We start from the raw sequence: 27,937 nt of genomic DNA, 5'->3' as shown, positions 1-27,937 counted from the left end.
GGGGCCCACTTGGGCTCCGGGCCGATGGACCGACGGGTCGACCAGCCGGCCGGGCCTTGCTTGGCTTCGTTCGAGTGGGCCGAAAAATATGGAATGCTTCATGAATTTGCGTGTCATCCTTGTGCAGGGCCCATGCTAATCTTCTCTGTATCGTTCCAATTTTAGTATATGTGCTGCCGAAGCGAGCATGGCAACCCACTTTAATATTCTTGCTGGAGAATCCCATGGACAGAGGAGCCTGATGGGCCACAGTCCACAGTGTCGCAGAGTCGGACACAACTGCAGCGACTTAGCATGCCCTAAGTGGGACTAGTATCTTACCCCCTCTGAGTCTGTTTTTCATCATCTGTAAAATGGGGATGATTCTCATAGCACTTTGCCATTGTGAGTGTTAAATGGGATAAGGAATGTAAGGAGATGGGCACATCATAGGCGCTCAGTTGGAGAAGGGACTGGGTTTTACTCACTTTCAAATCCCTGCCCCTAGCACAGTGCCTCGCACATGGGAGGTGCTTGGAAGCTGTTTCCTGACCTGACCTGACAGGAAGTCCTTGAGGGTTTGGGAGCTGGTGGTGGTAGCAGGTTCTGAGGTACAAATGCTCCCTCCCAACCACATTGCCAAGTCCCCTCTGTCTACCACTGAAAATTTTCAAAGACAATGATGCATCATCAGTAATCCACCCAACACCCATTTCCCCAGCACCCTCTTTGTAGGAGGCGCTGTGATTTTTTTCCTCATGTCCTGGTTTACACTGCCCTCTGGTGTGTGTTTGTGGGACATGCATGTCAGATGGGTTTGTGGGGACTTTTTCTTGACATTGGAGAAAAGAGGTTCCCATATATGCACTGTTTGCCATGTAACTAGGGGGAGAGTTAATGTTTAAGGACCCCCCCCCAATTTAGATGGAAACTTATGGAAACGCTTGAGGTTTATCAGACACAAGAAGCATTTTACCATGCCCCTGACTGTTTGACTATCACACAATGCCATCCTTCTAGAATCAGGTTTCTTCCCTGTGTTCTGCTAAAGACCCCAAAGGAACAGGGGTAGAGTTTATTTGATTCCCCCTCTGCTGTCTGGTTTCCTGTAATTCCCTAGGCACCTGGTTCTTGGGCTTCCCAGGTGGCGCTGGTGGTAAAGAACTCGCCTGCCAATGCAGGAGACGGAAGAGATGAGGGTTCAATCCCTGGGTCAGGAAGATCCCCTGGAGGAGGGCATGGCACCCCACTCCAATATTCTTGCCTGGAGAATCCCATGGACAGAGGAGTGTGGCAGGCCACAGTCCATAGGGTTGCAAAGAATCGGACATGACTGAAGCGACTAGGCACGCACCCACCTGGTTCCTATAACTGCCTCACTATTTGTTCTAAAGGGTCTGGATTCACAGCAGGCCAAGCAAAAACCAGAACTGGCCCTCCCTAGCCAGCGTCTGCAACACCTTCCAGGTTTACCTCTTCCCACCAACTGCCTCGCTCTGCCGTCCCTTCTCAGAGCTGAGCCCCCAGTCCGTAAAGTGAGGTTCTGCAGGGCAGAGGGGTTGGTGGGGCTAAGGTCTAGCTCACCTTCCTTCCACCTCGCCATGGAACCTCCTAGAAGCATTTGCCTTTTATGGTCAGGTTGGATCATGAAAATGTTGGTATACAACAACTTATGACCCACAAAAACATCGATTAAAAAAACCCCCTATTTAGGCACTAAACCCTATATGTGCTAGTGATGGCCCTGGGATCCCAACCCCGCTCATTCGGGACCCCTCCTCCCTCCCCCAGCTCATTCAGACCCAGCTCATGGCACGGCAGGATCCCAGGCTGCAAAGCTGCAAGGAAGGCCCTACAGCCCTTGAGAAGGTTGATTTCAGGGGCCCAAGATCGGCCCGCTTTCTGCATCAACCCTCTGTTTCCGTATGGGTTCTGCGGTGACTTCTGTGCCAGGCTTGATTTGGGGGGATGCAGCCAAGAGAGAGGATGCTGGTGAGAGTCCCCAGATAAACCCTTTTTGCTGGATGGCCCTCGCCCTCTGGGCTGTACCCACAGGCTTTTCCAGGAGCTTCAGGAGGCCTTGAGCTTCTGGATGCACCAAGCATCCAAACCCTCACCTCTACTGCTGAATCGTGGCAGCGAGGCAGCTTCTGGAGCTCCGCTGCCCCCAAGAACTTCTTAGGGTGACTCCCATGCCCTGCCAGACCTCAGCCCAGGATGGGAAGCATCTAAAACTTGCCCAGGGGATGAACGCAAAGTGGCCGAGGAGGCTTTAAAGCTGCAGAGTAAGGGAAGATTTAGGAGTTACAGTACACAGGGTTCGTCTAGGATGAGAGAGTTTGGGCTCTGTTGTCTGTCCTGATGTCTTGAAACCTGATGGTGCAGATTAGAGACCTGGTCTCTTTCCAAGAGGATGGAAACAGAAGAGGGAGGAGCTCAGCTCAGGCCATTTAAATCAATAGTCCATCCACCCATTTATTTGTTAAACAGTGATTATTGAGTGCCTATATGTGCCAGGCACTGTGCTACGTGCTTGGTGTATAGCAGTGAACAAAACAGACAAAAATCTCTGCCTTCCTGGCATCGCAGCATCTTAATGTTAGCTGGGCAACAATACTTTTAAATTTTTTTCAAGGTTTCTAGAATGACTACTTTTTTGTTTTACGATCAGTAAAAATTTTATTAAAATAAAAACACAGTCTAATTTTTTTCCACTTCACCAAGGGAAAAATTGCATCAGGATTTGAACTGAGGGACTTAAACTAGAGTCGGAGAGAAGGTTTGCCTGCAAGATTGATTAGCTGCTGATAAGAGTTAAGTAAGATAAATTTAAGTTGGTATGATGGACAGAGTGATAGATTTGGAGTGAGAAAACTTGGAAATGAATCTCAGTTTTCTGGGTGACCTTGAGCAAATCCTTGCTCAAACTCAGCTTTCTATTTTGAAAAATGCAGCTGGCTGCTTAAGGAAGATAACATCCACCAGGGCGCTTGGCCCAGAAAAGACGCTCTGAAGTGTTAGGTGATCCTGTCCAATCAATGCCAGTTATTAAGACGGCATCCGCAAGCTTTGCGGAGGGCTCATCGTTCACTGCCACCAGAGGCTACAGTCCCGATAATGAAAATTGCCTGGAGAAGAACCACAATTAAAAAAAAAAATTATTTGTTTACTTGGCTGCACCAGGTCTTAGTTGCCTCTCACAGTATAGTTCCCTGATCAGGAATGGAACCCGGGCTCCCTGCATTGGCAGCGCGGGAGTCTTAGGCACTCGACCACCAGGAAAGTCCCTTTCTTAAAAAGAAAAAGAAAAAAAAAAATCATAAACACAAAGTCACTTTTCCACTGGTCCTTGCCCACCACGCCCCGACAGGGCTAGAGGCTCTGGTTTTGCTCCTTCAAAAGACTCCATCACGTGCGGCGGCTCAGAGAGCCGGGGGAAGCCAAGAGGACCGGGAAGCACCGCCTGGCGGGAGGCGGCGGCGCGCGTGGCTGGGCCGGTGTCCTGGCAACTCCGAAACGCGCCTCCGCGGGTGAGGCAGGTGGCCGCGGCGTCCCTCTTGCCCTTGGCTCTCGGATCCTCGGCCTGCAGTTCGGCTGCCGGTTGGGGTTGGTGAGTTGATGTCGGCCGTATCCTCCTTGGAGGCCTCGGAACGTAGAGCCAGGCCTCCGTTGGGGGCAGGGGTGGACCACCCAGCGGAGGAAGGGAAGGAGCCTCTCGGTGGGCGGGGCGAGGGCCGGGAGCTCCGAACCCGGAAACGCCCAATCAGAGAAAGCGAGGGAAGCCTTGATCAAGAGGCCAGCCCTGCCCTCTCGACTTTCAGTGGCCCCTGAAGTTTCTGCTTCCTTTGATTGATACTTTTTTTTTTTAAACAAAGGTCTTTTCTTTGTCTCCGGCTCGCTTTTTAATATTTAAATCAGCATCTGCACGGCTGAGTCCATGGACGCTGGAAGCGGTCCTGGGGGCTGTCGTCTCCGCCCCCTCTACAGCAGAGACCTGAAGAAGGTTCAAGACAAAGGAGACTCTGACATCACCACGGGAGAGAAGAGATACAGTTGAGTTTAAAAAATCAGGAGGGCTGACTGGGATTTGGTTGCTCCAGCTAAGTACACTGAGCCAGAAGGCATCGTTTGACGTTTAAAAGAAGGCTAGTTTGGGACCCTGTAATAGGACTATTTGTATTAACCCAAGTTCTGGTAAGGCAGAGAGCAGCATTAGGAATTCTCATAAATGACCTCCCTGGATTTCCTAATATATCTCACCGAGAGGTATATTACAAAGAATGAAGGAGGACATAGGTTTGACCTGCCCAGTGTGTGAGTCAATAAATGATAAAGCTGGGATTTGACATGAGTCTCCCCGTCTCCAAACCCAGGCCCCCTCTTTTTCTTTCTCTTTGCTCATATATCAGATTTGTGGCACTGTTTTTTGGATGGGACAGCTCAGGTAGAAATGAGGAACACTTTAATGAAAGATTTAAATTAAACAGTGGATGGGCGCTCTGTGATTGATTTTTATGGCTGAAGAGAATGTTTAGGGGTACATTTGCCTTTAGAGAACAGTGCTGTGGAGTAGAACAGCCACAGCGTCTCAGAAAACCCCTGAGTAAGTACATGTAAGTGGGTAGCCTTCATGCCGCAAAAAGAGAGTGTAGAACGTTCCGTCTCTGCCCATTAGAGCTTGGTCTTTGGTCTTCTGTATTCCAGGTCTGTGATCCCTCCATTTACAAGTGCAGGGAGACGGTGGCGGTATGATTTACTACCTACCCACAACTGGGGCTTCCCTGGTGCCTTTGATGGTAAAGAATCTGCCCACAATGACTGTGGTTCAATCCCTAGGTCAGGAAGATCTCCTGGCGAAGGGAATGACATGTTGTCACTCCAGTATTCTTGCTTGGAGAATCCCATGGACAGAGGGGCTTGGTGTGCCACCATCCATAGGGTGGCAAAGAGTCGGACACCACTGAGTGACTCAGACTTTCACTTTTTCTTACAAGGAGGGGCCAGTGGAGCAGTAGAAATTAGAGCCACTCATTGCCCAATGTGGCTAGTTCAGCAAGGAGAAGAAGGTTCTGGGATTCTAGCTTTAAGCTCCAGAATGTTCCGCAGTTTTCAGGTTGACCAGGCCTAAAGAAGGACGCTGCTGTTTTAAGGGTGGGTAAAAGGGTTTCAGGTTTCTAGGTCAGGGCTCCTGGAAGAACACCAGCCCCTGAGGTTGCCACGCCACATTAACCAAAGACCCATGGCTTCCTTTTCTGCTGGAGAGGTGTATCCATCAGGAGACTACATCTGAGCTCAGCTTCACGTGGAGTTCACAGGTTTCAGTAAGGAAAGGAGCATGGATCCACGAACCAGCATAGGCTGAGTGCACAACTCTGGGTGTGTATGCATTTTTCCAGCAGAGAGGACCCAGGACTTTCTTTATTTCTTGGGAGGGAGTCTGTGATTCAAAAAAGAGTTAAAAACCACTGTCCTAGATCTTTCGTTTGTTTGTTGAGCAGATAAACAGGGATTGGAAACCGAGTGTTTGGTTAAAGAGTATTCACAAGAAGCTAACTTGGCTTGCTGTATTATTTTCTCCCCGCCAGACAGTGCTATTGTGTAACTCAGCTGAGATGACAAGCCTTGTGAAAGTGCCTTGGTTACATAAGGTGTTATTCTTGCCTAACGGAAATGGAAATAATTATTGTGAATTTCACAGATGGTACCAAAGAAACAGACTTTCTTCTGAAACAGATTTTTTCCCCCCTCGATTCCTTTCTAGTCATCAAAACTTTCTCTTAGGTTGGACCATCTTTTTTTTTTTTTTGTCTCGAAGTGTTTTGACTTAGGATTTTCAAGTTCATGGCTCACTGGATATCTTTTGCATTTGAGTAACAATGAGCATGATAAATGGTGACCCTTCAAGAAGGATGTTCCTTAACTTACCATGTCTCAGGCTCCAGTGCTAGATAGAGAGGTGGGGCCGGCATTGTGAGCTGGGCATGACAGGTCACTGACTTGCTGAAAGTAACTTGATGTTACTCTACACAGCAGAGGCATCAATATCAGAATGGGATGGTTCGGACTTGCATTTCCAGTCCTCTTCTCCCACCTGAGGAGATGTGGAGAGGCAGCCTGGGGTCAGGCTTAAGTGTCTCCAGGTCATGTTTGAGGCTGAGTTTCTTCTAGGAATTCCCAGAAGTCAGCCGGGTCTGGAGAAAGTGCCAGTTGAGCAGACAGACCCCTCTTCTGGCCCTTGCTGGTCCAAGTCTGCAGTCTGCTGTTAGGCAGCTGCAAGCCGCTTTCTAGAATGTTGCCATCACAAAACTTCTTAAGTAAACAGGGAAATAGGCTAAATTTGTAGATATGATTTCACTGGCTCGCTCCTTAGGGTTGTATAATATACTTACCTTTTACCTCTCAAAATAAAACAAATCCCAAAACTTGTGAGGGGGCCCCCTCTGATACCATCCTTAGCAAACAAACCTTGCTTTGGTGAATTCGCCAGTCCCCCTAGTGGCCGAATACAATATACAATGTGAACTATTTAGAAAAGGCAGTCCCTGTTAAAACCTACCAGCAAGCATTATCACACGTAAATGCTATGATAAGTAACTCAAAACTGATATGAGTCTCAACCCAGAAGACATCTCTGCTCTTAATCTTATTTTTTCCTTTACATATGTGGATCCTTTCTGCATCTTTATATATACGTTTCATACCCTTTTCATAGATATGTTACTGAAAGTAGAACCTTGGAATGAAAGAGCCCTTCTCATAGATTTTGGAGGACATAAATGGGCAAATTACTCTTCAGTAAGATGGAGATTTTTTCAGCAGCAGTGTACAAGAATGTCATTCCTCCAAGCTGTGTCAGCCTTAGGTATTTGTAAATGGATAGCAAATAATAATAATATCTTGTTTTAAGTTCAGCTCTTTTACTAATGTAAGGATGAATTTTTTTCCCCAAACATACACTGTCTATATATGTGTGTTTAGTGAATTACCTAATTATGTCTTTTGCTCATTTTTTTTTCCTGTTGGGTATAAGATTTTCATCTTATAAATTTTTAAAAACTCATGCTTTGTCATGATTATTAGCTCTTTTTATATCCTGTATGTTATAAATCTATTTATAGTTTGCTATGAAAGTTTTAAATGTGTGTGTATTCAAATCTGTGCATCTTTTTTTTTTTGCCTGTATTTGATACCTTTCTTAGAAATAACTTCCCCACTCTAACATTATTTAAACATTCACTTATTATTTTTTCAGATACATCTTTTAATTTTTGTATTGAAATTTGTAATTCATTTGAAATTTATTTGGGGATAAGGGAGGTTTAATTTTATTTTTATTCCAAATGGTTAGTTGTTACAGAAATATTTTTTTGAATGATCCATTCTTTCTTCACTGTGGTAAAATGCCACTACTATCACATAAAATTTTATCCTAGCTACATTTGCTGTTTTGTTCTATTGATTTACCTGTCAGGGTTTGTGTCAGTTCCATCATGATTATTGCAACATTAAATCACATTTTTTGTTGTTTTGGTTTTTTGGCTGCACTGTGTAGTACATGGGGATCTTAGTTCCCCAACCAAGGATCAAACCCATGCCCCTTGCAGTGGAAGCTCAGAGTCTTAACCAGTGGACCTCCAGGGAAGACTCTAAACTACATTTTATGCATTATACTCCATTGCTCTGTAAACTTGTGCAAGTTATTTGATATTTCTTGTACTCAACTTCTTTATGGGTAAAATTATTTCTGTTTTATTTGTAATTATGGCCTCTTTTTCATTTCTTATACTGTTTACTTATATTAAAAATTTTTCTTGAACTTTATCTACATTTTAAATTTTTTTCATGAACCGCTAATTCTGATAATCATCTTTATTTCATTCATTTCTGCTTTTATTATTTCTTTCCTTATCATTTTGGGGCATTTGTCTTTTCCCCCTTATATCTTGAATTGAAAGTTTAGGTCATTAATTTTAGAATCTTTGTTTTCTGACAATATAACCTGTCACTTGTAAGATGGACATTTTTCACAGCTTGTGTCTCTGAAGTTGGATGGGTCTTACCAGTGCCATGGGCCCAGTAGCCCCTGTGAAGTAGTTGGTATACACTTTGCTGGATGAGCACTGAATAACGCAGAGGTGTGTCTGTGGTTTGGAAGAAAATTCCAGAAGCACTTAAGAAATGCTCTGTCACCTACATTCTTGTTGCATTGAGATCAATTTTGGTGGAAAATGTGGACATCAGGGATTGAGGTGAAAAGTGATTCAGTAATAAGACTTTTGAATGTGCGTAAGGTTTAAGAATGCCTTGTGCTCAGTCGCTTAGTCTTGTCCGACTCCTTTCCTCTGTCCATGGATTTTTCCAGGTAAGAATACTAGAGTGGGTTGCCACTTCCTACTCCAGGGGATCTTCCTGACCTAGGGATCAAACCCGAGTCTCTTGAGTATCCCACATTGACAGACAATTCTTTACTACTAGCACCACCTGGAAAGCCCCACGAGTGCCTTTAGCCATTTCATTTTGCTTTTATTTCCCTTCTTTAAATATGCACAGGATTAAAATCTATATCTAAGTAAGTCTAAAGGATTCTTCAATAAATATAAAAGTCCAAAATGATAAAGCATGTGTCATAATTTAACTGGCAGCCTCTGTTCTTTGTGGTCCATAAAATAATAATGTTTTTACAACTGATGGTGTCTTACATTCAGTAAAATACAGTGTATGCATTTAAGGCTCTAGGTTCTAATTACTGCTTTAGTTGAATCTACAAGTTTTGATATATTGTACTTATGTCATTGATCATTAATTACCTCATGAGAAACATTATGCTCTCTTCTATTATGTGAAATGTTTGGAGATGTGGTTTGAGTTTCCAAGCTTATGGGTGTTTTTTGGCTGTCTTTTTATTATTGATTTTTAATAGTATTGCATGTGGTCAGAGACTGTGGTCTGTATTATGTTCTTGATACCACATTTGTGGCTCCAATCTGGGGCTGCTGGAGACCTGTGCTCTTTCTTCACAGCTCTGCCCTCCACTGGGTTCCACTCCATCCCAACTAGTCACTCCTCAAGCAACCAGTTGGCCCTCATGTACGGAAGGCTGCTCTAGGCTGCATGCCATGCTGTGCTTAGTCGCTCAGTCATGTCCAGCTCTTTGCGACCCCGTGGACTGCAGCCCGCCATGCTCCTCTGTTCATTGGGATTCTCCAGGCAAGAATACTGGAGTGGGCTGCCATGCCCTCCTCCAAGGCATGGCTCAGAGCCTCGTGCCAAAACAGCTCTTCCCACACTTGGCTGGCTCTGAGAACCACCCGAGGTGCTTCTTAAACATACACATTCCCGAGTTGCCTCCCACCCCTCCCAGTAAGTCGGCTTGAAGCCCTGGAATCTGCATGTTGAACAGGTGTCCCAAGTTGATTCTCATCATTGGATGCATGTGGAGAATCAAGAAGAGGAGAAGGATAGAATGAGTGTAGTGATGGAACTGGGCTTGAAAAGGAGGAATTTCACTGCCAGACACGAACCTAAGAACTACTGAGGGAGTGAGGCTTCTTTAAAATGTGGATTCCCAGGATTCACTGACCAAGATTCCGGTTTGATGGGTCTGTAATGGGATTTGGGAATTGGTATTTTTGAATTATTTCTTATTTTTTAATGTTTTATGTTGTTTTTTTTTCCCACCACCCCCATTTAATTTTTTATATTAATTTTAATTTTTATAAAATTTATATTTAATTTTAATTTTTATTTTTATATCAGAGTGTAGTTGATGAACAATGTTGTAAGATTCAGGTGTACAGCAAAATGATTCAGTTATACACAGACATGTATTTACTCTTTTTAAAATTTTTTTCCCATTTCAGTTATTACAGAGTATTGAGCAGAGTTCCCTGTACTTTACAGCAGGTCCTTGTTAGTTATCTATTTTCAGTTCAGTTCAGTTCAGTCGCTCAGTCGTGTCCGACTCTTTGCGACCCCGTGAGTCACGGCATGCCAGGCCTCCTGTCCATCACCAACTCCTGGCGTTTACTCAAACTCATGTCCATTGAGTCAGTGATGCCATCCAGCCATCTCATCCTGTGTCGTCCCCTTCTCCTCCTGCCCCCAATCCCAGTTCTTTTTTTAAAAACTTTTAATTTTTTATTGGAGTATAGCCAATTAACAATGTGATAGTTCCATACAATTTGTATGGGACTCAGCCATACAAATATATGTGTCTATTCTAAACTCGCCTCCCATCCCAGGCTGCCACATATCATCGAGCAGTGTTTCCTGGGCTATACAGTAGGTCCTTGTTGGTTATCCATTTTAAATATAGCAGTGTTCATCCCAAACTCCCTAATGATCCCATCCCCCATTTTTTCCCACTCAGTCAGTCAGTTCAGTTCGGTCGCTTAGTCGTGTCCGACTCTTTGTGACCCCATGAGTCGCAGCACGCCAGGCCTGCCTGTCCATCACAAACTCCTGAAGTTTACTCAAACTCATGTCCATCGAGTCAGTGATGCCATCCTCTGTCGTCCCCTTCTCCTCCTGTCCCCAATCCCTCCCACCATTAGGGTCTTTTCCAATGAGTCAACTCTTCACATGAGGTGGCCAAAGTATTGGAGTTTCAGCTTCAGCATCAGTCCTTCCAATGAACACCCAGGACTGATCTCCTTTAGGATGGACTGGTTGGATCTTCTTGCAGTCCAAGGGACTCTCAAGAGTCTTCTCCAACACCACAGTTCAAAAGCATCAATTTTTTGGCACTCAGCTTTCTTCACAGTCCAACTCTCACATCCATACATGACCACTGGAAAAACCATAGCCTTGACCAGACAGACCTTTGTTGGCAAAGTAATGTCTCTGCTTTTTAATATGCTGTCTGGGTTGGTCATAACTTTCCTTCCAAGGAGTAAGCGTCTTTTAATTTCATGGCTGCCATCACCATCTGCAGTGATTTTGGAGCCCCCCAAAATAAAGTCTGACACTGTTTCCACTGTCTCCCCATCTTTCCCATGAGGTGATGGGACCAGATGCCATGATCTTAGTTTTCTGAACCTTGAATTTTAAGCCAACTTTTTTCACTCTCCTCTTTCACTTTCATCAAGAGGCTCTTTAGTTCCTCTTCACTTTCTGCCATAAGGGTGGTGTTCTCTGCATATCTGAGGTTATTGATATTTCTCCCAGCAATCTTGATTCCAGCTTGTGCTTCTTCCAGCCCAGCGTTTCTCATGATGTACTCTGCATATAAGTTAAATAAGCAGGGTGACAATATACAGCCTTGATGTATTCCTTTTCCTATTTGGAACCAGTTTGTTGTTCCATGTCCAGTTCCAACTGTTGCTTCCTGACCTGCATACAGGTTTCTCAAGAGGCAGGTCAGGTGGTCTGGTATTCCCATCTCCTTCAGAATTTTCCACAGTTTATTGTGATCCACACAGTCGAAGGCTTTGGCATAGTCAATAAAGCAGAAATAGATGTTTTTCTGGAACTCTCTTGCTTTTTTGATGATCCAGCGGATATTGGCAATTTGATCTCTGGTTCCTCCACCTTTTCTAAAACCAGCTTGAACATCTGGAAGTTCTCAGTTCACGTATTGCTGAAGCCTGGCTTGGACAATTTTGAGCATTACTTTACTAGCGTGTGAGATGAGTGCAATTATGAGGTAGTTTGAGCATTCTTTGGGATTGCCTTTCTTAAGGATTGGAATGAAAACTGACCTTTTCCAGTCCTGTGGCCACTGCTGAGTTTTCCAAATTTGCTGGCATATTGAGTGCAGCAATCATCTTTCACAGCATCACCTTTCAGGATTTGAAATAGCTCAACTGGAATTCCATCACCTCCACTAGCTTTGTTCGCATTGATGCTTCCCAAGGCCCACTTGACTTCACATTCCAAGATGTCTGGCTCTAGGTGAGTGATCACACCATTGTGATTATCTGAGTCATGAAGATCTTTTTTGTACAGTTCTTCTGTGTATTCTTGCCACCTCTTCTTAATATCTTCGGCTTCTGTTAGGTCCATACCATTTCTGTCCTTTATTGAGCCCATTTTTGCATGAAATGTTCCCTTGGTATCTCTAATTTTCTTGAAGAGATCTCTAGTCTTTCCTGTTCTGTTGTTTTCCTCTATTTCTTTGCATTGATCGCTGAGGAAGGCTTTCTTATCTCTCCTGGCTATTCTTTGGAACTCTGCATTCAAATGGGAATATCTTTCCTTTTCTCCTTTGCTTTTTGCTTCTCTTCTTTTCACAGCTATTTGTAAGGCCTCCTCAGACAACCATTTTGCCTTTTTGCATTTGTTTTCCATGGGGATGGTCTTGATCCCTGTCTCCTGTACAATGTCACAAACCTCCATCCATAGTTCATCAGGCTCTCTGTCTATCAGATCTAGTCCCTTAAATCTATTTCTCACTTTCACTGTATATTCATAAGGGTTAGAATACTAGCAGCCATAAATTTGTTCTCTAAGCCTGTAAGTCTGTTTCTGTTTTGTAAATAAGTTCATTTGTATCACTCTTTTTTTAGATTCCACATTTTTATAAAGGATGTCTGACCACTCATATGACAATCTCCAGGCCCATCCATGTTGCTGCAAATGATGTTATTTCACTTTTTCTAATGGCTTGAGTAATATTCCCTTGTATTTATGTATCACATCTTCTTTATCCTGGGACTCTGTATTTTTAACAGGCCTCTCAGGTAACTCTGATGCAACAGTTCTTACCCTGAGAAACCCCAGCATGGGGGTATTGTGAGAGGACAGATTTTGTAGAATTTAAACTTTAAACTTTGTAGAGTCACAGGCAAAGTGCACTTAAGAGTAAGGTGTTTGGTAATAGAGTTGGGACTTGACAAGTGTGGGAAGGATGTGATTCACTTGGTAAATGAATTTGAGAGGGAGTTGATAGGAAATGAATAAAACCTGGCTAAGGGGTAGTCCCACTGATGGATGGTGGGAATTTGCAGAGGTGCCCGGTAGATGCCACACATGTGAATCATGAAATGGTAGGTGGAACAGCAGTCATTCTAAAAATGTACTCCAGCGTCAGAGAAGTCTGACTCTTATTTCTGAGAATTTTTTTATAGTTTTTTTTTTTTTTAAAGAAATTATTTACCATCTGGGGAACAAGATCAAGTGGGAGGTGGTTTCATGAATGTAATCCAGTGGTGATATCTATGTGTTGCAGATACCAAGCACAATGATCTTCTGGAATCTAAGGGATGCTTTGCCAATGTAACATCATCTGGCAGAAGGGTCAGCTCCTCATCTACTGAAACAGGTCTGAGTGTCGGTAAGCCTCTCAGCCCTTGCAGAGGCCTTGTCCACCTAGAGTAAGTAAGGGTCCAGGGAAGGGCTGTAAACATTGGGGTCAATTCTAACCAAGGGACCAACAGTCTGAGAGGGAGTGTGACGTGTTTACAAGAGCATGGATTCCGGAGCTAGACTGGGTTCTCATCTCACTCTGTCAGTTGGTATCTGTGTGAATTTGGGCAAATTACTTCATCTCCCTGGGCCTCAGCTTTCTTATCTGCAAAATGGAGAGAGGGTAATACTTCAGGAGATTGTTGTGAGGATGAAATAAGGTAATACATATAAAGTGATTAGAAGACTCCTTGGCATAAAACACAGACTGTGCAAGGGCTGGCTATTATGAAGGTGAAATTAAACTACGTATTTTTGGGAATACAAATATATACACATAGGTGGTAAACCTTTTAAAAAATATTCATTTATGTCATTTTTGTTTTTGACTGCACTGTGTCTTAGTTGTGGCACATGGATGTTCCTTGTAGCGTGTGGGCTTGGTTGCCCCAGGGCGTGTGGGATCTTAGTTTCCTGACCAGGGACCAAACCTGTGTTCCCTGCATTGGAAGGCAAGTTCTTAACCCCTGGACCACCAAGGAAGTTCTGGTGTTAAACTCTTAAAGAACAGCAAAGAAATGGTTACCATGACAGTCAAGAGTCAGGAATTGTGGTTATCTCTCTGGGAAAGGGACACAGATGGTTTCTGGGGAGTGGGAGGAAAGGGCTGGCCATGCGTTATTTCTTGTCTTGGATGTTGGCTTTATAAGTATTTGTAAAACTGTGCTGTTTTATATACTTTGCTCTGTTTGATTTCCTATGATACAAAGTCTTAAAAAGCTTTTTCTAACAGTTTTTGTTGTAATGAAGGTAATTTAGTGGTTTCCAAGGTGGCTCAGTGGTGAAGAATCCTCCTGTTAATGCAAGGGACATGGGTTCAATCCCTGGTCCGGGAAGAACCTACATACCAGGGAGCGACTAAACCCTTGCACTACAACTACTGAGTCCACGTGCTCTAGAGCTCGGGAACTGCAAGTACTGAGCCCTGGAGCCTGTGCTGCGCAACAAGAGAAGTCACCTCGGTGAAGAAGCCACACCTGGAGAAAAGCCTGTGTAGCAGCGAATACCCAGCACAGCCATAAATACATAATTCAATTAAAAATGAAGTTATTTAAGTTCATTATAGGAATTTTGAAAATATAAAAAACAGTATAAAAAACAACCACCACGGTAATCTCACCTCTTAGAGAATTGGTGTTAACGTTTTTTTTTATATGCATGAAAGAAAAATCTATTTCTTATGCATGGAAATATGTAATTATTTTTCACAGTTAAGATCCTATTATACTACTTTTTTGCAAAACCTGTTTTTTCCAACTCTGCATTTACCCACTCTTTCACAGTCACCTGTTTATCTGTCCATGACCTCTTCCCCTTGACCCTAAGCTCCTGAGAGCAGGGACTGTTTGGATCCCCAGTGTCTAGAGCAATGCTTGCCCCAAAATGTACTCAGATACGTGTTTGTTGAGTGAAACAAGTAGGTGGATAGTCCTAAAGTTCTTTTGAAATGTTTCCTTTATCTTGGCAATGTTTTCTACGCAGTTAATTCAGCAAACACAAATATATAAAAAGTATTTAGGAGAGCCATATATCACCCAGTGTCAAAGTTATCATACATTTGGAACTGGGAGGATGGACTCTGAGTTGTTGGCTTTTTTACTTTATCTGCACACTATGGTAGTTCAAAGACATTAGTATGGGACTGTTTACTTAAAACTGAAGTTGGGCTATGCAAGACTGTGAGTTACGGACCCAGGGTTCTTTATGATTTTTAGGCAACATAGTCCAGAGTTAACCTGCAGATCCAGCTCGGCCCCTCTCTAGGATGTGCTTTGTGAGTTTCTTTGAGGGCTCATTTCCTTTGCAAATGGAAATGATTCTACTGGCCCCACCTATAGTAACAGGATTTTTTTTGTCAGCAGCAAACAAAATGATCAACATGGAGTTGGTTTGAAATGATTCCAATATCAGGGTGACATAATATTATGAAAAAAGATTCTATGGCTTGATAACAGATAACCTTACCTGAAAGCATTGCCCAAGGCCATCTATCAAATGCTAGGCCACTAAGACCAGAAGTGATGGCTTTTTCTGTTGACGCCCACACTAGCTCGTTGCAGGCATTTTTAACTGCCAGGAAGTTCCATACTAAACATAGTGCTCTGTTATTATAGCCATTTCAGTCGAGGCTTGTTTTTGATTATTTCTTTCTCTTTTCTTTATACTGATTGATTTTTTATTTCCATTTAATGATTTTATTGAACATGCATTTTTTTGGTAGCAGTTTTAGTTGAAGCATAATTCATATACTATGTAATTCACCAGTTTAATAATACAACCATTATCACAATCAATTTTAGGACATTTTTATTGCCTCCTTAAAGAAACCTGTCACCCTTATATCCCCTATCCCTCCAGCCCTGGATAACCATTAATTTTATCTCTGTGGATTTACCTGTTCTGGATATTTCATATAAATGGAATCACCAAGTTATGGTCTTTGTGTCTGGCTTCTTTTATTCAGCCTAATGTTTAGGTGTATGCCAGGAGTGGAATTGCTGGGTTATATGATAATTCTATATTTAACTTTTGGACACCAAACTGCCTTTAAGCATGCATCTTTGGAATATATTTCAATCCCCTCATGTGAATAAATAAATTATATGCTCATGGACTTTTAGTGAAGAGTAGTCCTAGTTTTCATACATGAGGGCAATTCTAGTGTAAAAGATGTAAGATCGGGTTGTAACTTCCAATTTAAGCACATTGACATTTTCATCCTTCTGCTTCCTTTCCAGCCCTGCTGCAGAGTTGGATCTGAAATCCTCCTCCTCACATTCTGATCACTCCTCTGAAACTTCATTGCCTGAAGTCCAAAAGGATAAATATCCCCAGGAATTCAGCCTGCTCAAGTTGCAGACAAGTGAGTAGATCATAGGTCCTCTTCCATGTGCCTCCATGCCCAGGGTCTTTGCAGAAGGCTGCCATACTGTTGGGTGCCATTCACGGAAGACCCACTAGGTGCCTGGCACTCAACATACTTCATCTCTAATTCTCACAACTCTGCGGGGCAGCTACTGTTATATGTTTTGCAAAAATAATGCCTTATAAACATAAAAGTACTATAATAAAATATTAAAATAATAAAGAAACATGTAGAGTATGAAAACCCCTTCCCCAATATTTTCTAATCATCCCCCTATTCTGCTCCATAGTTGTGAAGAGTTTGATATCTATTCTTCGAGAATTTTGAAATGTAAATGTATATGTATTTGAAATATATTTGTATATGTATAAACATATATATGTTTAATATATATATTTATGGATTGTAATATACCACAATATTTTCACTGATAGAAAATAATACACAAATTATTTTCAAAGTATTGTTTTCACTCAAAGTATAAATAGATCATGGATCCTTTCTGTGTCAATACATATAGACCTGTGTGGCTAATACAGACCTACTTGTTTTACACAGAAGGAAACTGAAGCTGGAGAGATTCAGTCACCCACACAAGCACACATAGTTAGGAAGTGAAGGGATGGGATTAGAACTCAAACATGCCTGCCTCCAAAGCCTCTGGTCCTTCACGGCCACCAAGGAGACAAGAGTTTCTTAAGCAACCCTAGAGCTGTAAGCTGTAGGAGATCTTTTACCATTTAAAATCACTTGAGCAGTTTTATAGGAAAAGGGTCGGACGAAGAAACAGAGGCGCTGAGAAGTCCAGTAACTAGACTGAGGTCTCAGAGCAGCCTTTCTCCTTGGTCCTAATCACATTGCATCTCTCTGGGTTTCTGTAGCCTGTGCATGTGCCACTGTTGCTGCCAACACCATATGCCATCTGGTTAAGATGCCATGGGTGTTCCAGCCCTTCCCCTGATGCGCTTTCTATTCCTACACATTTATTAGAGTGAAGATTGGCTCACAGATGCTTGTAAAACTGTCTCTGAGCTTCCTAACCCATACATCACTTCCAACCATAAAACTGGCTTTATTTTTGAAAGGGAGGATAAAAAGGAAACAAAGAAGAACCCTCTTAGATAGCTTTCTCTCTACTTCCCTTCTTTTGTGCCTAGTCCCATAGAGGTTAACACTGCCCCGATGTAGAATTACGGAACTACACACATTGATACAGGTCGCATAGCCAGATAGAGCCGGGGGTGGGGGTGGGGGTGGGGCTTCACACTATTTTGTTATCCAGCTACACTGTGAGGCTGGGAGCAGTGCTTATGGAAGCATTTCTGATGTCTTGCAGAAGATGGGCAGCGTCCTGAGTGGACATTTTATCCAAGGTTTAGCAGCAACATCCACACCTACCATGTTGGAAAGCAGTGTTTCTTTAACGGGGTCTTCCTCGGCAATAGGAGGTCTCTGTCAGAGAGGATAGTGGACAAGAGCCTTGGGAGAAAGAAATATGGTAATGTTTTCCTCCTGAATCTTCATTGTGCAATGCCCCAGAATACTTGTGAGTTGTCATTCCGGCGGCCCAGCATTGTGTGGCTGGGGCAGACCTAGGGGGTCACTGTGTCATCCAGGTGCAGCCGGGAAAATAGGAAAGACAAGGGGATGGTTGGCAGGCTGCACTTTTTGGCAAAGAATTCACACCATATGCTGATCCACATTTTTGTTTTTCTCTGAGTTTCATAAAATGCTAATGTGATATTTAAGTCATCAGATAAGTTGTCTCGGATACTTATTAATAGAAACCTCCATTGAAGTCCGAGGAAAAGAATTCATGTTTCAATTAGATGCTGCTTGTCATATGCATTTAAATTGTATTTTTGATTTTTTACAAGGAAAACATCCTGTAAACCTTAGCTTCAGTGTGTGTTGTTGTTTTCTAGCTGACTTAATGAAAGGTAGATGTGATGAGGAAGTGTATATATATATATATATATCTCCTCAGCTGGTGATTTGGTGAGTTCTCTGTTCCAACTTAGCCATCATAAGTTTATTGAAAGACCCTAACGAGTTTCTGAATACCAAGGGACCATTTATGGCAACGCTTCTAAGAAATACCTGTATAGGATTCAGCAAGTGCTTCAGGGAAGAATAAGATTGCTGTAGTAGGAAAATAGGGCTTCCCTGGTAGCTCAGTTGGTAAAGAATCTGCATGCAATGCAGGAGACCCAAGTTCAATTCCTGGGAAGATCTGCTGGAGAAGGTATATGCTACCCTCCAGTATTGTTGGCTTGCCCTGGTGGCTCAGCTGGTAAAGAATCCACCTGCAGTGTGGGAGACCTGTGTTTGATCCCTGGGTTGGGAAGAGCCCCTGGAGAAGGGAAAGGCTACCCACTCCAGTATACAAAGAGAAAGAAATGGAAACTTCTCGTTTTTTTTTTTTTTTCAGTTTTAAAATAGACTTTTAAACTCACAGCGGAGACAAGTAGTTTTGAAAACCAAGGCTTTTCCTTGGGTAGCTGTTCTTTAGTTGCTAAGTCATGTCAAACTCTTGTCCAGCCCTTTGGACTGTAGCTCTCCAGGCTCCTCTGTCCATGGGATTTTTTAGGCAAGAATACTGGAGTGGGTTGCCATTTCCTCCTCCAGGGCATCTTCTTGACCCAAGGATTGAACCCATGTCTCCTGCATTGGCAGGTGGATTCTTTACCACTGAGCTCCCAGGGAAGCCCTTGCGTGGATAAAGAATACCCCAAAAGCCAGACTAGAGGAGGTGAGAAAGTAGTCATTGATACGGGGACTTTGAGGAGTTCTGTGTCCTACCCAACTCCTGAGCTCAAAATCTAGTGGCTGAGGGGACGTGAGTCTAGCTGGGGCTTCTGCCTCACAGGGTGGCTGGGGGAAGACCTTGAGCTTCCAGGTGAAGTGGCATCTCTCCTGACTGTGGGCAGACAATAATGATCTGGGCAATGTTTGGGGAGAAAGCCCCCTGAGGGTCTCATCCATCCAGGAGATGTGGATGAATAGCAGCATTTCTGTGCCCTGTAAAGACTGTGGAGCTTAGGACAGAGAGAGAGAGAGAGAGCAAGCGAGCAAGCCAGGAGAGCTGTTTGAACAGCTGGAATGCCTGGAGGCCGCCGTAGGGTGCACTGTCGACCACCAAGCCAGGGGTCATATGGGAATAAATGCGTGTTTCACCTGATGCATGGCAGACAGGGATGGCTTCAGAGGCTCAGACTAGATGGCCCATTTTAGTAAACAGAAATAGATGCCAGCTCTCAGAGAGCAGCAGGTACCCGTGTGGTTTGCAGATGGTGACCCAGGACCCAGAGCCTTCTCATAGATCCTGATGTCATGTAAGCCTGCTGTGCACATTCCAACTTCTCACTCCTGAGATGCAATCCTAGGGAAGAACAGCAAGGATTCATTTAACTGGTTTAAATCTGGAACAACTGAGAAAAACCAAGAAGGGACTAGGTTTAGCTGTCTATTACTTAGGCATGCTTTTGGCCACAAGTAAGAGAAAAATCAAATTATCAGAGACTTAAATTGTAAGATATCTTTAAAGTAATTAACAAGAAGCTTTGGTATTTAGGTGACCTATATGGTCTGGTTGTCCAATGTTGTCATCAAAGTTACAGGCTCATTTTGGATTTTTTGATGTATCACCATTCTTTGTAATGTTGAATTTTTTTTGTCTTGATGCTTGTCCCCTTATAGTTACAAGATAATTGTTGTAGTTCTAAGCATCATATTTGTATTAAAGACATAAAAAAGGAAAATCTGCTGTTGCCTTCCCCTTTTAGAAGGAAGGAAAGTTTTCCCATATGGTCCTTGGGAGACTTCTTTGTCTCACTGGCCAGAACAGGGACAACTGCAAGTATATATTAAAAGTAGACGACAAGGGCTTCCTTGGTGGCTCAGTGGTAAAGAATCCGCCTACTAATGCAGGAGACATGGATTCCATCCCTGGCCTGGGAAGATCCCACAAGCTGCAGAGCAACTTAGCAGCTAAGCCCGTGTGCCACAGCTACTGAGCTCTAGAGCCCAGGAGCTGAAACAACAGAAGCCCGGGCACTGCAAATAGAGAAAAGCCCGCGCAACAACCAAGACCCAGCCCAGCCAAAAAACAAAGTAAATGAGGGACCTCCCTGATGGTCCAGTTGCGAAGACTCCGTGTTCCCAAAGCAGGGGCCCGGGTTCAATCCCTGGTCAGGAAACTAGATCCCGCATGCTGCAAAAAAGACTGAGGATTCCCAAGTGCCACGGCCAAGACCTGGCCCAGCTAAATAAATACAAATATATAAAAAAACTTTCAAAATAAATAAAAAATTTTAAAAGGAGTCCTGTTTGTTGAGTGTAGGATTGCGCAAGGCAGTCTTGCAGGCCAGGATTATTTTCTTAGGAGATGCATCTGGTGTTGGAGGTGCATGTTTAAATGACCATCCTGTACCAGCCTGACTCCCTATGAACTCATGTGGTTAGTTTCTTGTTCCTGGGGCATTGGAAGGGGCTGGGTCGGGTGTCAGAGCATGGGCTGAGTAAGCAGTGTTTACTCAGCATCAGTAGACTTTTTCCTGACTCCTCTTCACCAGGAAGGCCACCTCCCACTGCTGCACCACCTCTGTCTTTCTTTTTTCTAATTAATTATTTTATTTTTGCCTGTGCTGGGTCTTTGTTGCTGTATGAGTTTCAGTGAGAAGGGGCCACTGTCTAGTTGCAGTGCACAGGCTTCTCATTCTGGTGGCTTCTCATGAGGAGCACGGGCTCTAGGGCTTCAGTAGTTGTGGCACATGGGCTCAGCAGTTGCAGCCCCCAGGCTCTAGAGCACAGGCTCAATAGTTACGGCACACGGGCTTAGTTGCTCCACAGCATGTGGAATCTTCCTGGACCACAGATCGAACCCATGTCCCCTGCATTGGTAGGCAGATTTTATCCACTGTGCCACCAGGGAAACCCCTGTCCTAGTCTTTGAGTCAGAAGGAGGAGCCAGGACCCTTTTTAGTTGAGATTCAATCAGAGAGGCAGAGCCCCAGTTAAAATCGCCTCTAATCCCTGAGGAATTCAGGGATTCAAAATACACTAATGCTTAGGAATGAAAAGATTTCAAGTCAGTTTATGCTCATCATTGCAGATAACTTTTGATTCATCATTCATTTTAAACCAAACCATTCCATCCAAACCTAAGTTATTGTTCTTTCCCAGGGTAAAGTAATCATAACACCTTTAAAAAAAATGTCTTATACATAGGCTCACATTTTAAAAAAGTTTTTTAATCTGTTTTTTAAATTTATTTTTTACTTTTACTTTATTTCAGGCTCACACTTTTCATCTCCTCAAGGTGAAACAATCATAAACAGAGCATTTAAGACACCTATATGTACCTAATGATAAAACACTAAATTATCCTATTTCCATTGTCATATCAATACTTAGAGCAAATCTGTGGACCATTTTCAGCTCTTTTTATGATTTTGTTTTTAAACACCATTCACAGTTCTTGACCCCAGGAATGGAATCCCAAAGTTAACTCCAGGAGATAATCCATATATGTATCCAGAACAGAGTAAAGGCTTCCACAAAGCAGGATCAACTCTCCCGCCAGTGAATTTTTCAATGTAAGTGTATGTTAATACTAGCATTATTTAGTGAACTTTAAAGGAATTGTATTTCTCCCTGCTACATATAAGTTATATTTTGCAAGGGGCGAATCTCAACAAGACATAGCTGGTGAAAATTTCTAAAAAAAGTCCACGTCTGTTTCCTTAGTGTATGTATATATATGCATGTGTGTAACTGAGATCATACACAGGATCTTGATTACAAAAAGGTGCTTGCCAATTTTGTTCCTATTATTGTTACCACACATATGAAGGCTTCAGTTTTCATTCTGAATCACATTGTTGGTTAGTAGGGTTGATTTACACTTGGAACTAAGCATTGACAAGAAAGGGAGGGTCATTAAATTAAAAGAAAAATAGTCGGTGTAGTACATTAAAAATATTTTAGAAAATTAATCATGTCCCAAAGAAAACAAAACCACTAGTTTGAAAACATACATGCACCCCAATGTTTATAGCAGCAGTTACTTACAATAGCTAAGATATGAAAACAACCTCAGCAGATGAATAGATAAACAAGATGTTTATATATATATATATATATATATATACACATACACAATGGAGTAATATTCCACCATAAAAAGTGAAATTTTGTCATTTGCAACAACATGGATAAACTTGGAGGTATTATGCTTAGTGAAATAAGTCAAATAGAGAAAGACAAATACTATATGATATCGCTTATATATGGAATCTAAAAGTAAAACAAACTAAAAAGTAGATATAACAAAACAGAAACAGACTCACAGATATAGAGAAGAAACTAATGGTGACTAGTGGGGAGACGGGGTTGGGGAGGGGCAAGACAGAGGTGGGGACTGAGAGGTACAAACTACTATGTTTAAAATAAATAAGCTACAAGAATATAAACTACAGGGACTATAACCAATATTTTATAATAACTACAAATGGAGTATAACCTTTAATAATCATATATCACTTATGTATCCACTTAAACATATTGTAAATCAACCATATACCTCAATAAAAATTAATCATGTTGGTTTTAATGATGTTTACAAAAAGTGATAAATACTAAGAATTATGGCCCTTAATGGTTTTGAAGCATATACATGGCAATTAAAGCAATAAAATAAGACACTGTATTGAACACAATGAAGTATTGATATCTTTGAGATAGAAGCCATACCAATCTGATGGTTGTCTTTTCTGATTTTCAGAGTGCCTTATGAAAAGAAATTTGATACATTTATTCCACTTGAGCCTCTTCCACAAATCCCCAAGTGAGTTATCTTAACATATTCCATATTGTCCCATCTCTATGAACACATCAATTATTTATTTTCTCCTATGGAGGAGCTCATAGATACCTGAAGCATAGGGACCTTTTGAATCCTGGTAGTTGGGTGAGGCGGTTTGAATGGAGGGTTTCTGTTTTTTTTGTTTTTTTTTTTTGGTTTCTGGTTTTGAAGGTCAAGTGTCTATGGAGTCTAGCCACGCGGCTGCTTACATCTTCAATAGATATGATTGACAGACTGCCAGATGCCACGTGTTATTCTAGGTGTGCACCATGAGGGGTTTTATGTGGAGAAACAGTCAGGGTCCCTGCTTTCCAAAACACAAGAGTTTGTTGGGAAAGAAAAGGCATATACTTAAGTAAGTGCAGCCAGGGAGGATGGTTAAGAGTTTGACGAGGCATAGAGTAAGCTAGTATTTCTGTATTTGAGGAAAGTATCATTCCTCTGATCTTTTCTTTTCTTTTTAAAAAAATATTTGTTTTTATTTATTTGGCTGTGCTGAATCTTTTAGTTACAGCACGTGGGATCTTTAGTTGCTACATGCAAACTCTTAGTTTCAGCCTGTGAAATCTAGTTCCCTGACCAGGGATTGAGACTGGGTCCCCCTGCATTGGGAATGTGGAGTCCCAGCCAATGGACCACCAGGGAAGTTCTCATTCTTCTGATCTAATAGTTTAGCTCTGCTCCATTCTGAACCAAAATATTTTGATATGTAGGTTATCTTTATTTTTTGAAGAATTCTGTCATTCCCACTGACAGTTCCCTTTTGACTAAAGAATTCCTTAATAGGGAGATTTTCTAGGTAGGAGAGCTTTTTGGCTTTTATTTTGTAATTCATTCTTACTTGTATTACCTTGTGATCAGAAAATATTGTTTTTATTATTTTTATTTTATGGAACTTATCACAGTTTTCTTGTGAGCTAATATATGTTCAGTTTTGGGACTCTTTCCATGTGCATTTGAAACTGCATTCTAGGGACTTTCCTGGTGGTCCACTGGTTAAGAATCCACCTTGCAATGTAGGAGATGTGGGTTTGATGTCTGGTTGGGGAACTGGTAAGATCCTATGTAATGTGGAGCAGCTAAGCCCATGAGCTGCAACTAAGATTCAATTCAGCCAAATAAATAAATAAGTAAATATATATTATTTAAAAAGAAAGTACATTGTATTTTGTCAGAATGCAAATTTAGATACACACCCAGAAAATTTATCTTATTGTTTATTGTTTAGTCCCTGTGTTTTCTTACCCATTTTTGTCCACTTGACCGCTCATTTGGTCTCCTTGGACTAAGAGTTGGTGTGTTAAAATGTCCAAATATTAGTGTGTTTCTGTCTTTATTACGAGTAGCCTTTAGCATTGCAAAAATATCTTTCTTTTTTTTCATTTAATGCATTTTGTCCTATGTTATACCTAACCAGATATTAAGATTACAACTCTTACTTTGTTTTGTTTGCATTTGACTAATATGCTTTTGCCCATTCTTAGACTTTCAAATTACTGTGTTTTATGTCTTTCTGTCCGAAATAGAACTGGATTTTTCTCTGTGAGTCAATTTGAAAAGTAGTTTCTCAGGGCGGGGAAAAAAAAAAGAAAAGAAAAGTAGTTTCTCTAAGAGGTGATTTAGGGTCACTTGCATTTATTGATTTGACAGACTTGATTTAAATTCTGTCAGAATAGTTTGTTACATGTGTTATGTATATTATATTTACCCTGAGTCTTTCACCATTTTATTTCAACAAAAGTTAAAAAATTATTTCTTTGGATGTTTAGGAATGCTTGTGTTTTTTGTTCTACTGGTTCTTTATGCTGATATCTTCCTATGTTGCTTTTTGCCCTGATTTTTTTAGCTGGGCTTCTAGTGGGTTGGCCAAAAAGTTTGTTTGGATTTTTATATAAGATGTTATGAAAAACCTGAACAAACTTTTTGGCAAACCCAATATTATTGTGTTGTCAGCTTTAAATGATATCCCATCTATTCCTACATGTGGTAATCCTCCTCTGTCTTCTTACAGGGACTTCCTTACCTTCAGCAGGTTTATCAGGGTGTTTTCTCAATCATAATGCATTTCTCCCCCCAAATATGAAAATTCTAGCGGCCAAAAGATGAAAGCATTCTTCATCTTGCTGCTCTGACTCATCCCAGGAGCCAGACTTCCTAAGGCCTCTTGGATCACACACAGCACAGCTCAGCACATGCCCTTTCAAATCTCAACAGACCTGGGAGGATGCCCGGTATCTGTATTAGCTGAGGTCCCAGAGGAAAGCAGAAGGCAAACTTTGCCGGGATTCTGAAGACAGTTTAATGAAAGGACTGCTTACCAATGAGTGGGCAGGTTGTGGGAACTCACGTGGGAGGGTGAAGCACCCAGGGACTCCCACCAGGGAAACTGTTACTGACGTCTAGGTCTGAACAGCAGGAGAAGGGCTCATGGTTCACAGAACAGTGAGAGAATGGAGAAGGGCTGCTCTAAAGGCGCTTGTGGCCGTGGAGAATACAGCCGCTCCAGACCTGGGGTACCTCAGGAGACAGGGTGGGAGTCAAGGAGCTCAGTAAGACACATCTCAGTCTCTGTCTTTGCACCTTCTGATCTCCTGTGGGTGCTTCCTACTAGCCAAGCCCAACTCAAAGGTGGGGGCAGGGAGGAGTCAAGGTGGTGCAGGCTACAGGGCTCAGATTCCTGGGCAGAGAGGGACACAAAAGAGACATGGGTTTGGGGCAGGGACAGTGACGACAAATAATATGACGGGTTTTTAAAAAATATTTATTTATTTGGCTGCATCAGGTCTTAGTTGTGGCATGCAAAATCTTTTATTTCGGAGCTCAAGCTTCTCTCTAGTTATGGCACGTGGCTTCCAGAGCATGCAGGCTCAGTAGTTGAGGCTCGCTGGCTTAGTTGCAAGGCATAAGGGATCTTAGTTCTCTGACTTGGATTAGCCCTCGTCCCTTGTATTGGAAGACAGATTCCTAACCATTGGATCACCAGGGAAGTCCCAATATGGTGCTTGACGTTGACACCTGGTCTCTAGAATTGAAGGATTCTTACTTTTGGAGGATGGAGTACCTTGTCTCCTGAAGGTGTTTGCAAATTTGCATCAGGCGGACTCAGACGGTGTTGTTTTCTTCCCACAGCTTGCCTTTCTGGGTGAAGCACAAGGCCAACATGCTGAAGAGCGAGATAAGAGAAGTCAAAGAGCTTGATGACTGGCAGCCAGCGATCTCCTTGCTACACAGTTTGCTCCCTGCCGGTGGGTCAAAGGACTTTCAAAAAATAGCATAACAACTGGAGGCAAGCCTGGAAGAGCAGGCTTCTGAGAGGCTTCACAATGGAGAGGAGAGAGGCAGAGCCTCTCCCAGAGTGGATGGTATCCTTTGCCCCGAGGCGGCCCCTGGGCAGATGTCACGGCTGTGGGTTGCTGTCAAGTATATCTTTGAGAACTGTTGGTCTTGTGATGGAGCACAGCCTTTAACTGTGTCTCTATCCACAGGTTCTTTGGACTTTCCAAGACAGTCCTGAACAGAAACAGGTCCAGGAAGCAGGCACCGACTGGCCCCTGGAGAGCCTTTTCCTGTTGATTGCTTCTGTTAGTGCAACTGTTCTAAATCAAATGTTTGACTTGGATGCAAAATCACTGTGGTTTGCCTTTTTAAACATTGTTATTATTTTTTGGCTGCACTGCGCCATTTGTGGGATCTTAGGGATCTTAGTTCCCTGACCAGGTACTGAACTCCGGCTCTCGGTAGTGAAAGCTCGGAGTTCTAACCACTGGACCACCAGGGAATTCCCTTCACTTGTATTTTGAAAACTTTACTGATAGAAAAGTTTTGAGAATCGTACAACAAACATCTACATATTCTTCACTTAGAATCTACAGTAGTTAATGTTTGTCCAAAGGCATATACACTCTTTTTCTCATATTATTACTATTGTTATTTTGCTCAGTTATCTGAGAGTGAGTAACAGGCATCATAACTCTTTACTCCTACATACCTATTATACTTCAGAATGGTCAATGGTAATTGACTTCTTAGTACTTCTCCTAAGGTCAAGGGTAATCTGGTGGTTCACAAGAACCAGCTAACTGTGCAGGGGTGACATCTGGGAGTAGCCTCCAAGTGCAGGGCACCCAAGTCCTGGGTAAAGCCCCTGCGAAGGGCAAGGCGCTGCCTCCATTGAGTCTTTTTTTTTTTTTTTTTCCATTTATTTTTATTAGTTGGAGGCTAATTACTTTACAACATTGCAGTGGTTTTTGTCACACATTGAAATGAATTAGCCATGGATTTACATGTATTCCCCATCCCGGTCCCCCCTCCCACCTCTCTCTCCACCCGATCCCTCTGGGTCTTCCCAGTGCACCAGGCCCGAGCACTTGTCTCATGCATCCAACCTGGGCTGGTGATCTGTTTCACCCTAGATAATATACATATTTCGATGCTGTTCTCTTGAAACATCCCACCCTCGCCTTCTCCCACAGAGTCCACAAGTCTGTTCTATACATCTGAGTCTCTTTTTCTGTTTTGCATATAGGGTTATCGTTACCATCTTCCTAAATTCCATATATATGTGTTAGTATACTGTAATGGTCTATCTTTCTGGCTTACTTCACTCTGTATAATGGGCTCCAGTTTCATCCATCTCATTAGAACTGATTCAAAGGAATTCTTTTTAATGGCTGAGTAATATTCCAACCATGGAGTCTTTGGACTCATTCCTTCTCCCTTGACCAGACTCACTCCTCTCTCCCTTGACTGTCTCCCTTGACTCATCCCTTCTCCCTTTGGTCCCCTGCCTTGGCCCTCTCACATCTTTTTGTCCTGAGACCATT

At 42.5% G+C, this 27,937-nt stretch overlaps 1 protein-coding gene and 1 non-coding gene across 2 annotated transcripts; one reads left to right on the top strand and one right to left on the bottom strand.

Moving 5' to 3' along the window:
* Positions 1-24: 24 nt before the first annotated feature.
* SPATS1 (spermatogenesis associated serine rich 1) lies at positions 25-26,763 on the top strand. The gene is made up of 10 exons (XM_070456908.1): positions 25-74; positions 1,374-1,514; positions 3,350-3,589; positions 3,898-4,031; positions 13,148-13,292; positions 16,122-16,246; positions 17,586-17,747; positions 21,726-21,846; positions 23,034-23,096; positions 26,244-26,763. The coding sequence occupies exons 1-10, from the start codon at positions 25-27 to the stop codon at positions 26,389-26,391; spliced, it is 1,329 nt and encodes a 442-aa protein (XP_070313009.1). The 3' UTR covers positions 26,392-26,763.
* Positions 83-189, bottom strand: LOC139031640 (U6 spliceosomal RNA). Its single transcript, XR_011484145.1, has one exon. It is a non-coding gene; the product is annotated as a U6 spliceosomal RNA (small nuclear RNA).
* Positions 26,764-27,937: the final 1,174 nt, after the last annotated feature.

Source organism: Odocoileus virginianus, chromosome 27 (assembly GCF_023699985.2).
Source record: "Odocoileus virginianus isolate 20LAN1187 ecotype Illinois chromosome 27, Ovbor_1.2, whole genome shotgun sequence".
NCBI classification, from domain to species: Eukaryota; Metazoa; Chordata; class Mammalia; order Artiodactyla; family Cervidae; genus Odocoileus; species Odocoileus virginianus.
Note: the sequence above shows the minus strand (reverse complement) of the source record. Positions and strands in the feature narration are given on the sequence as shown.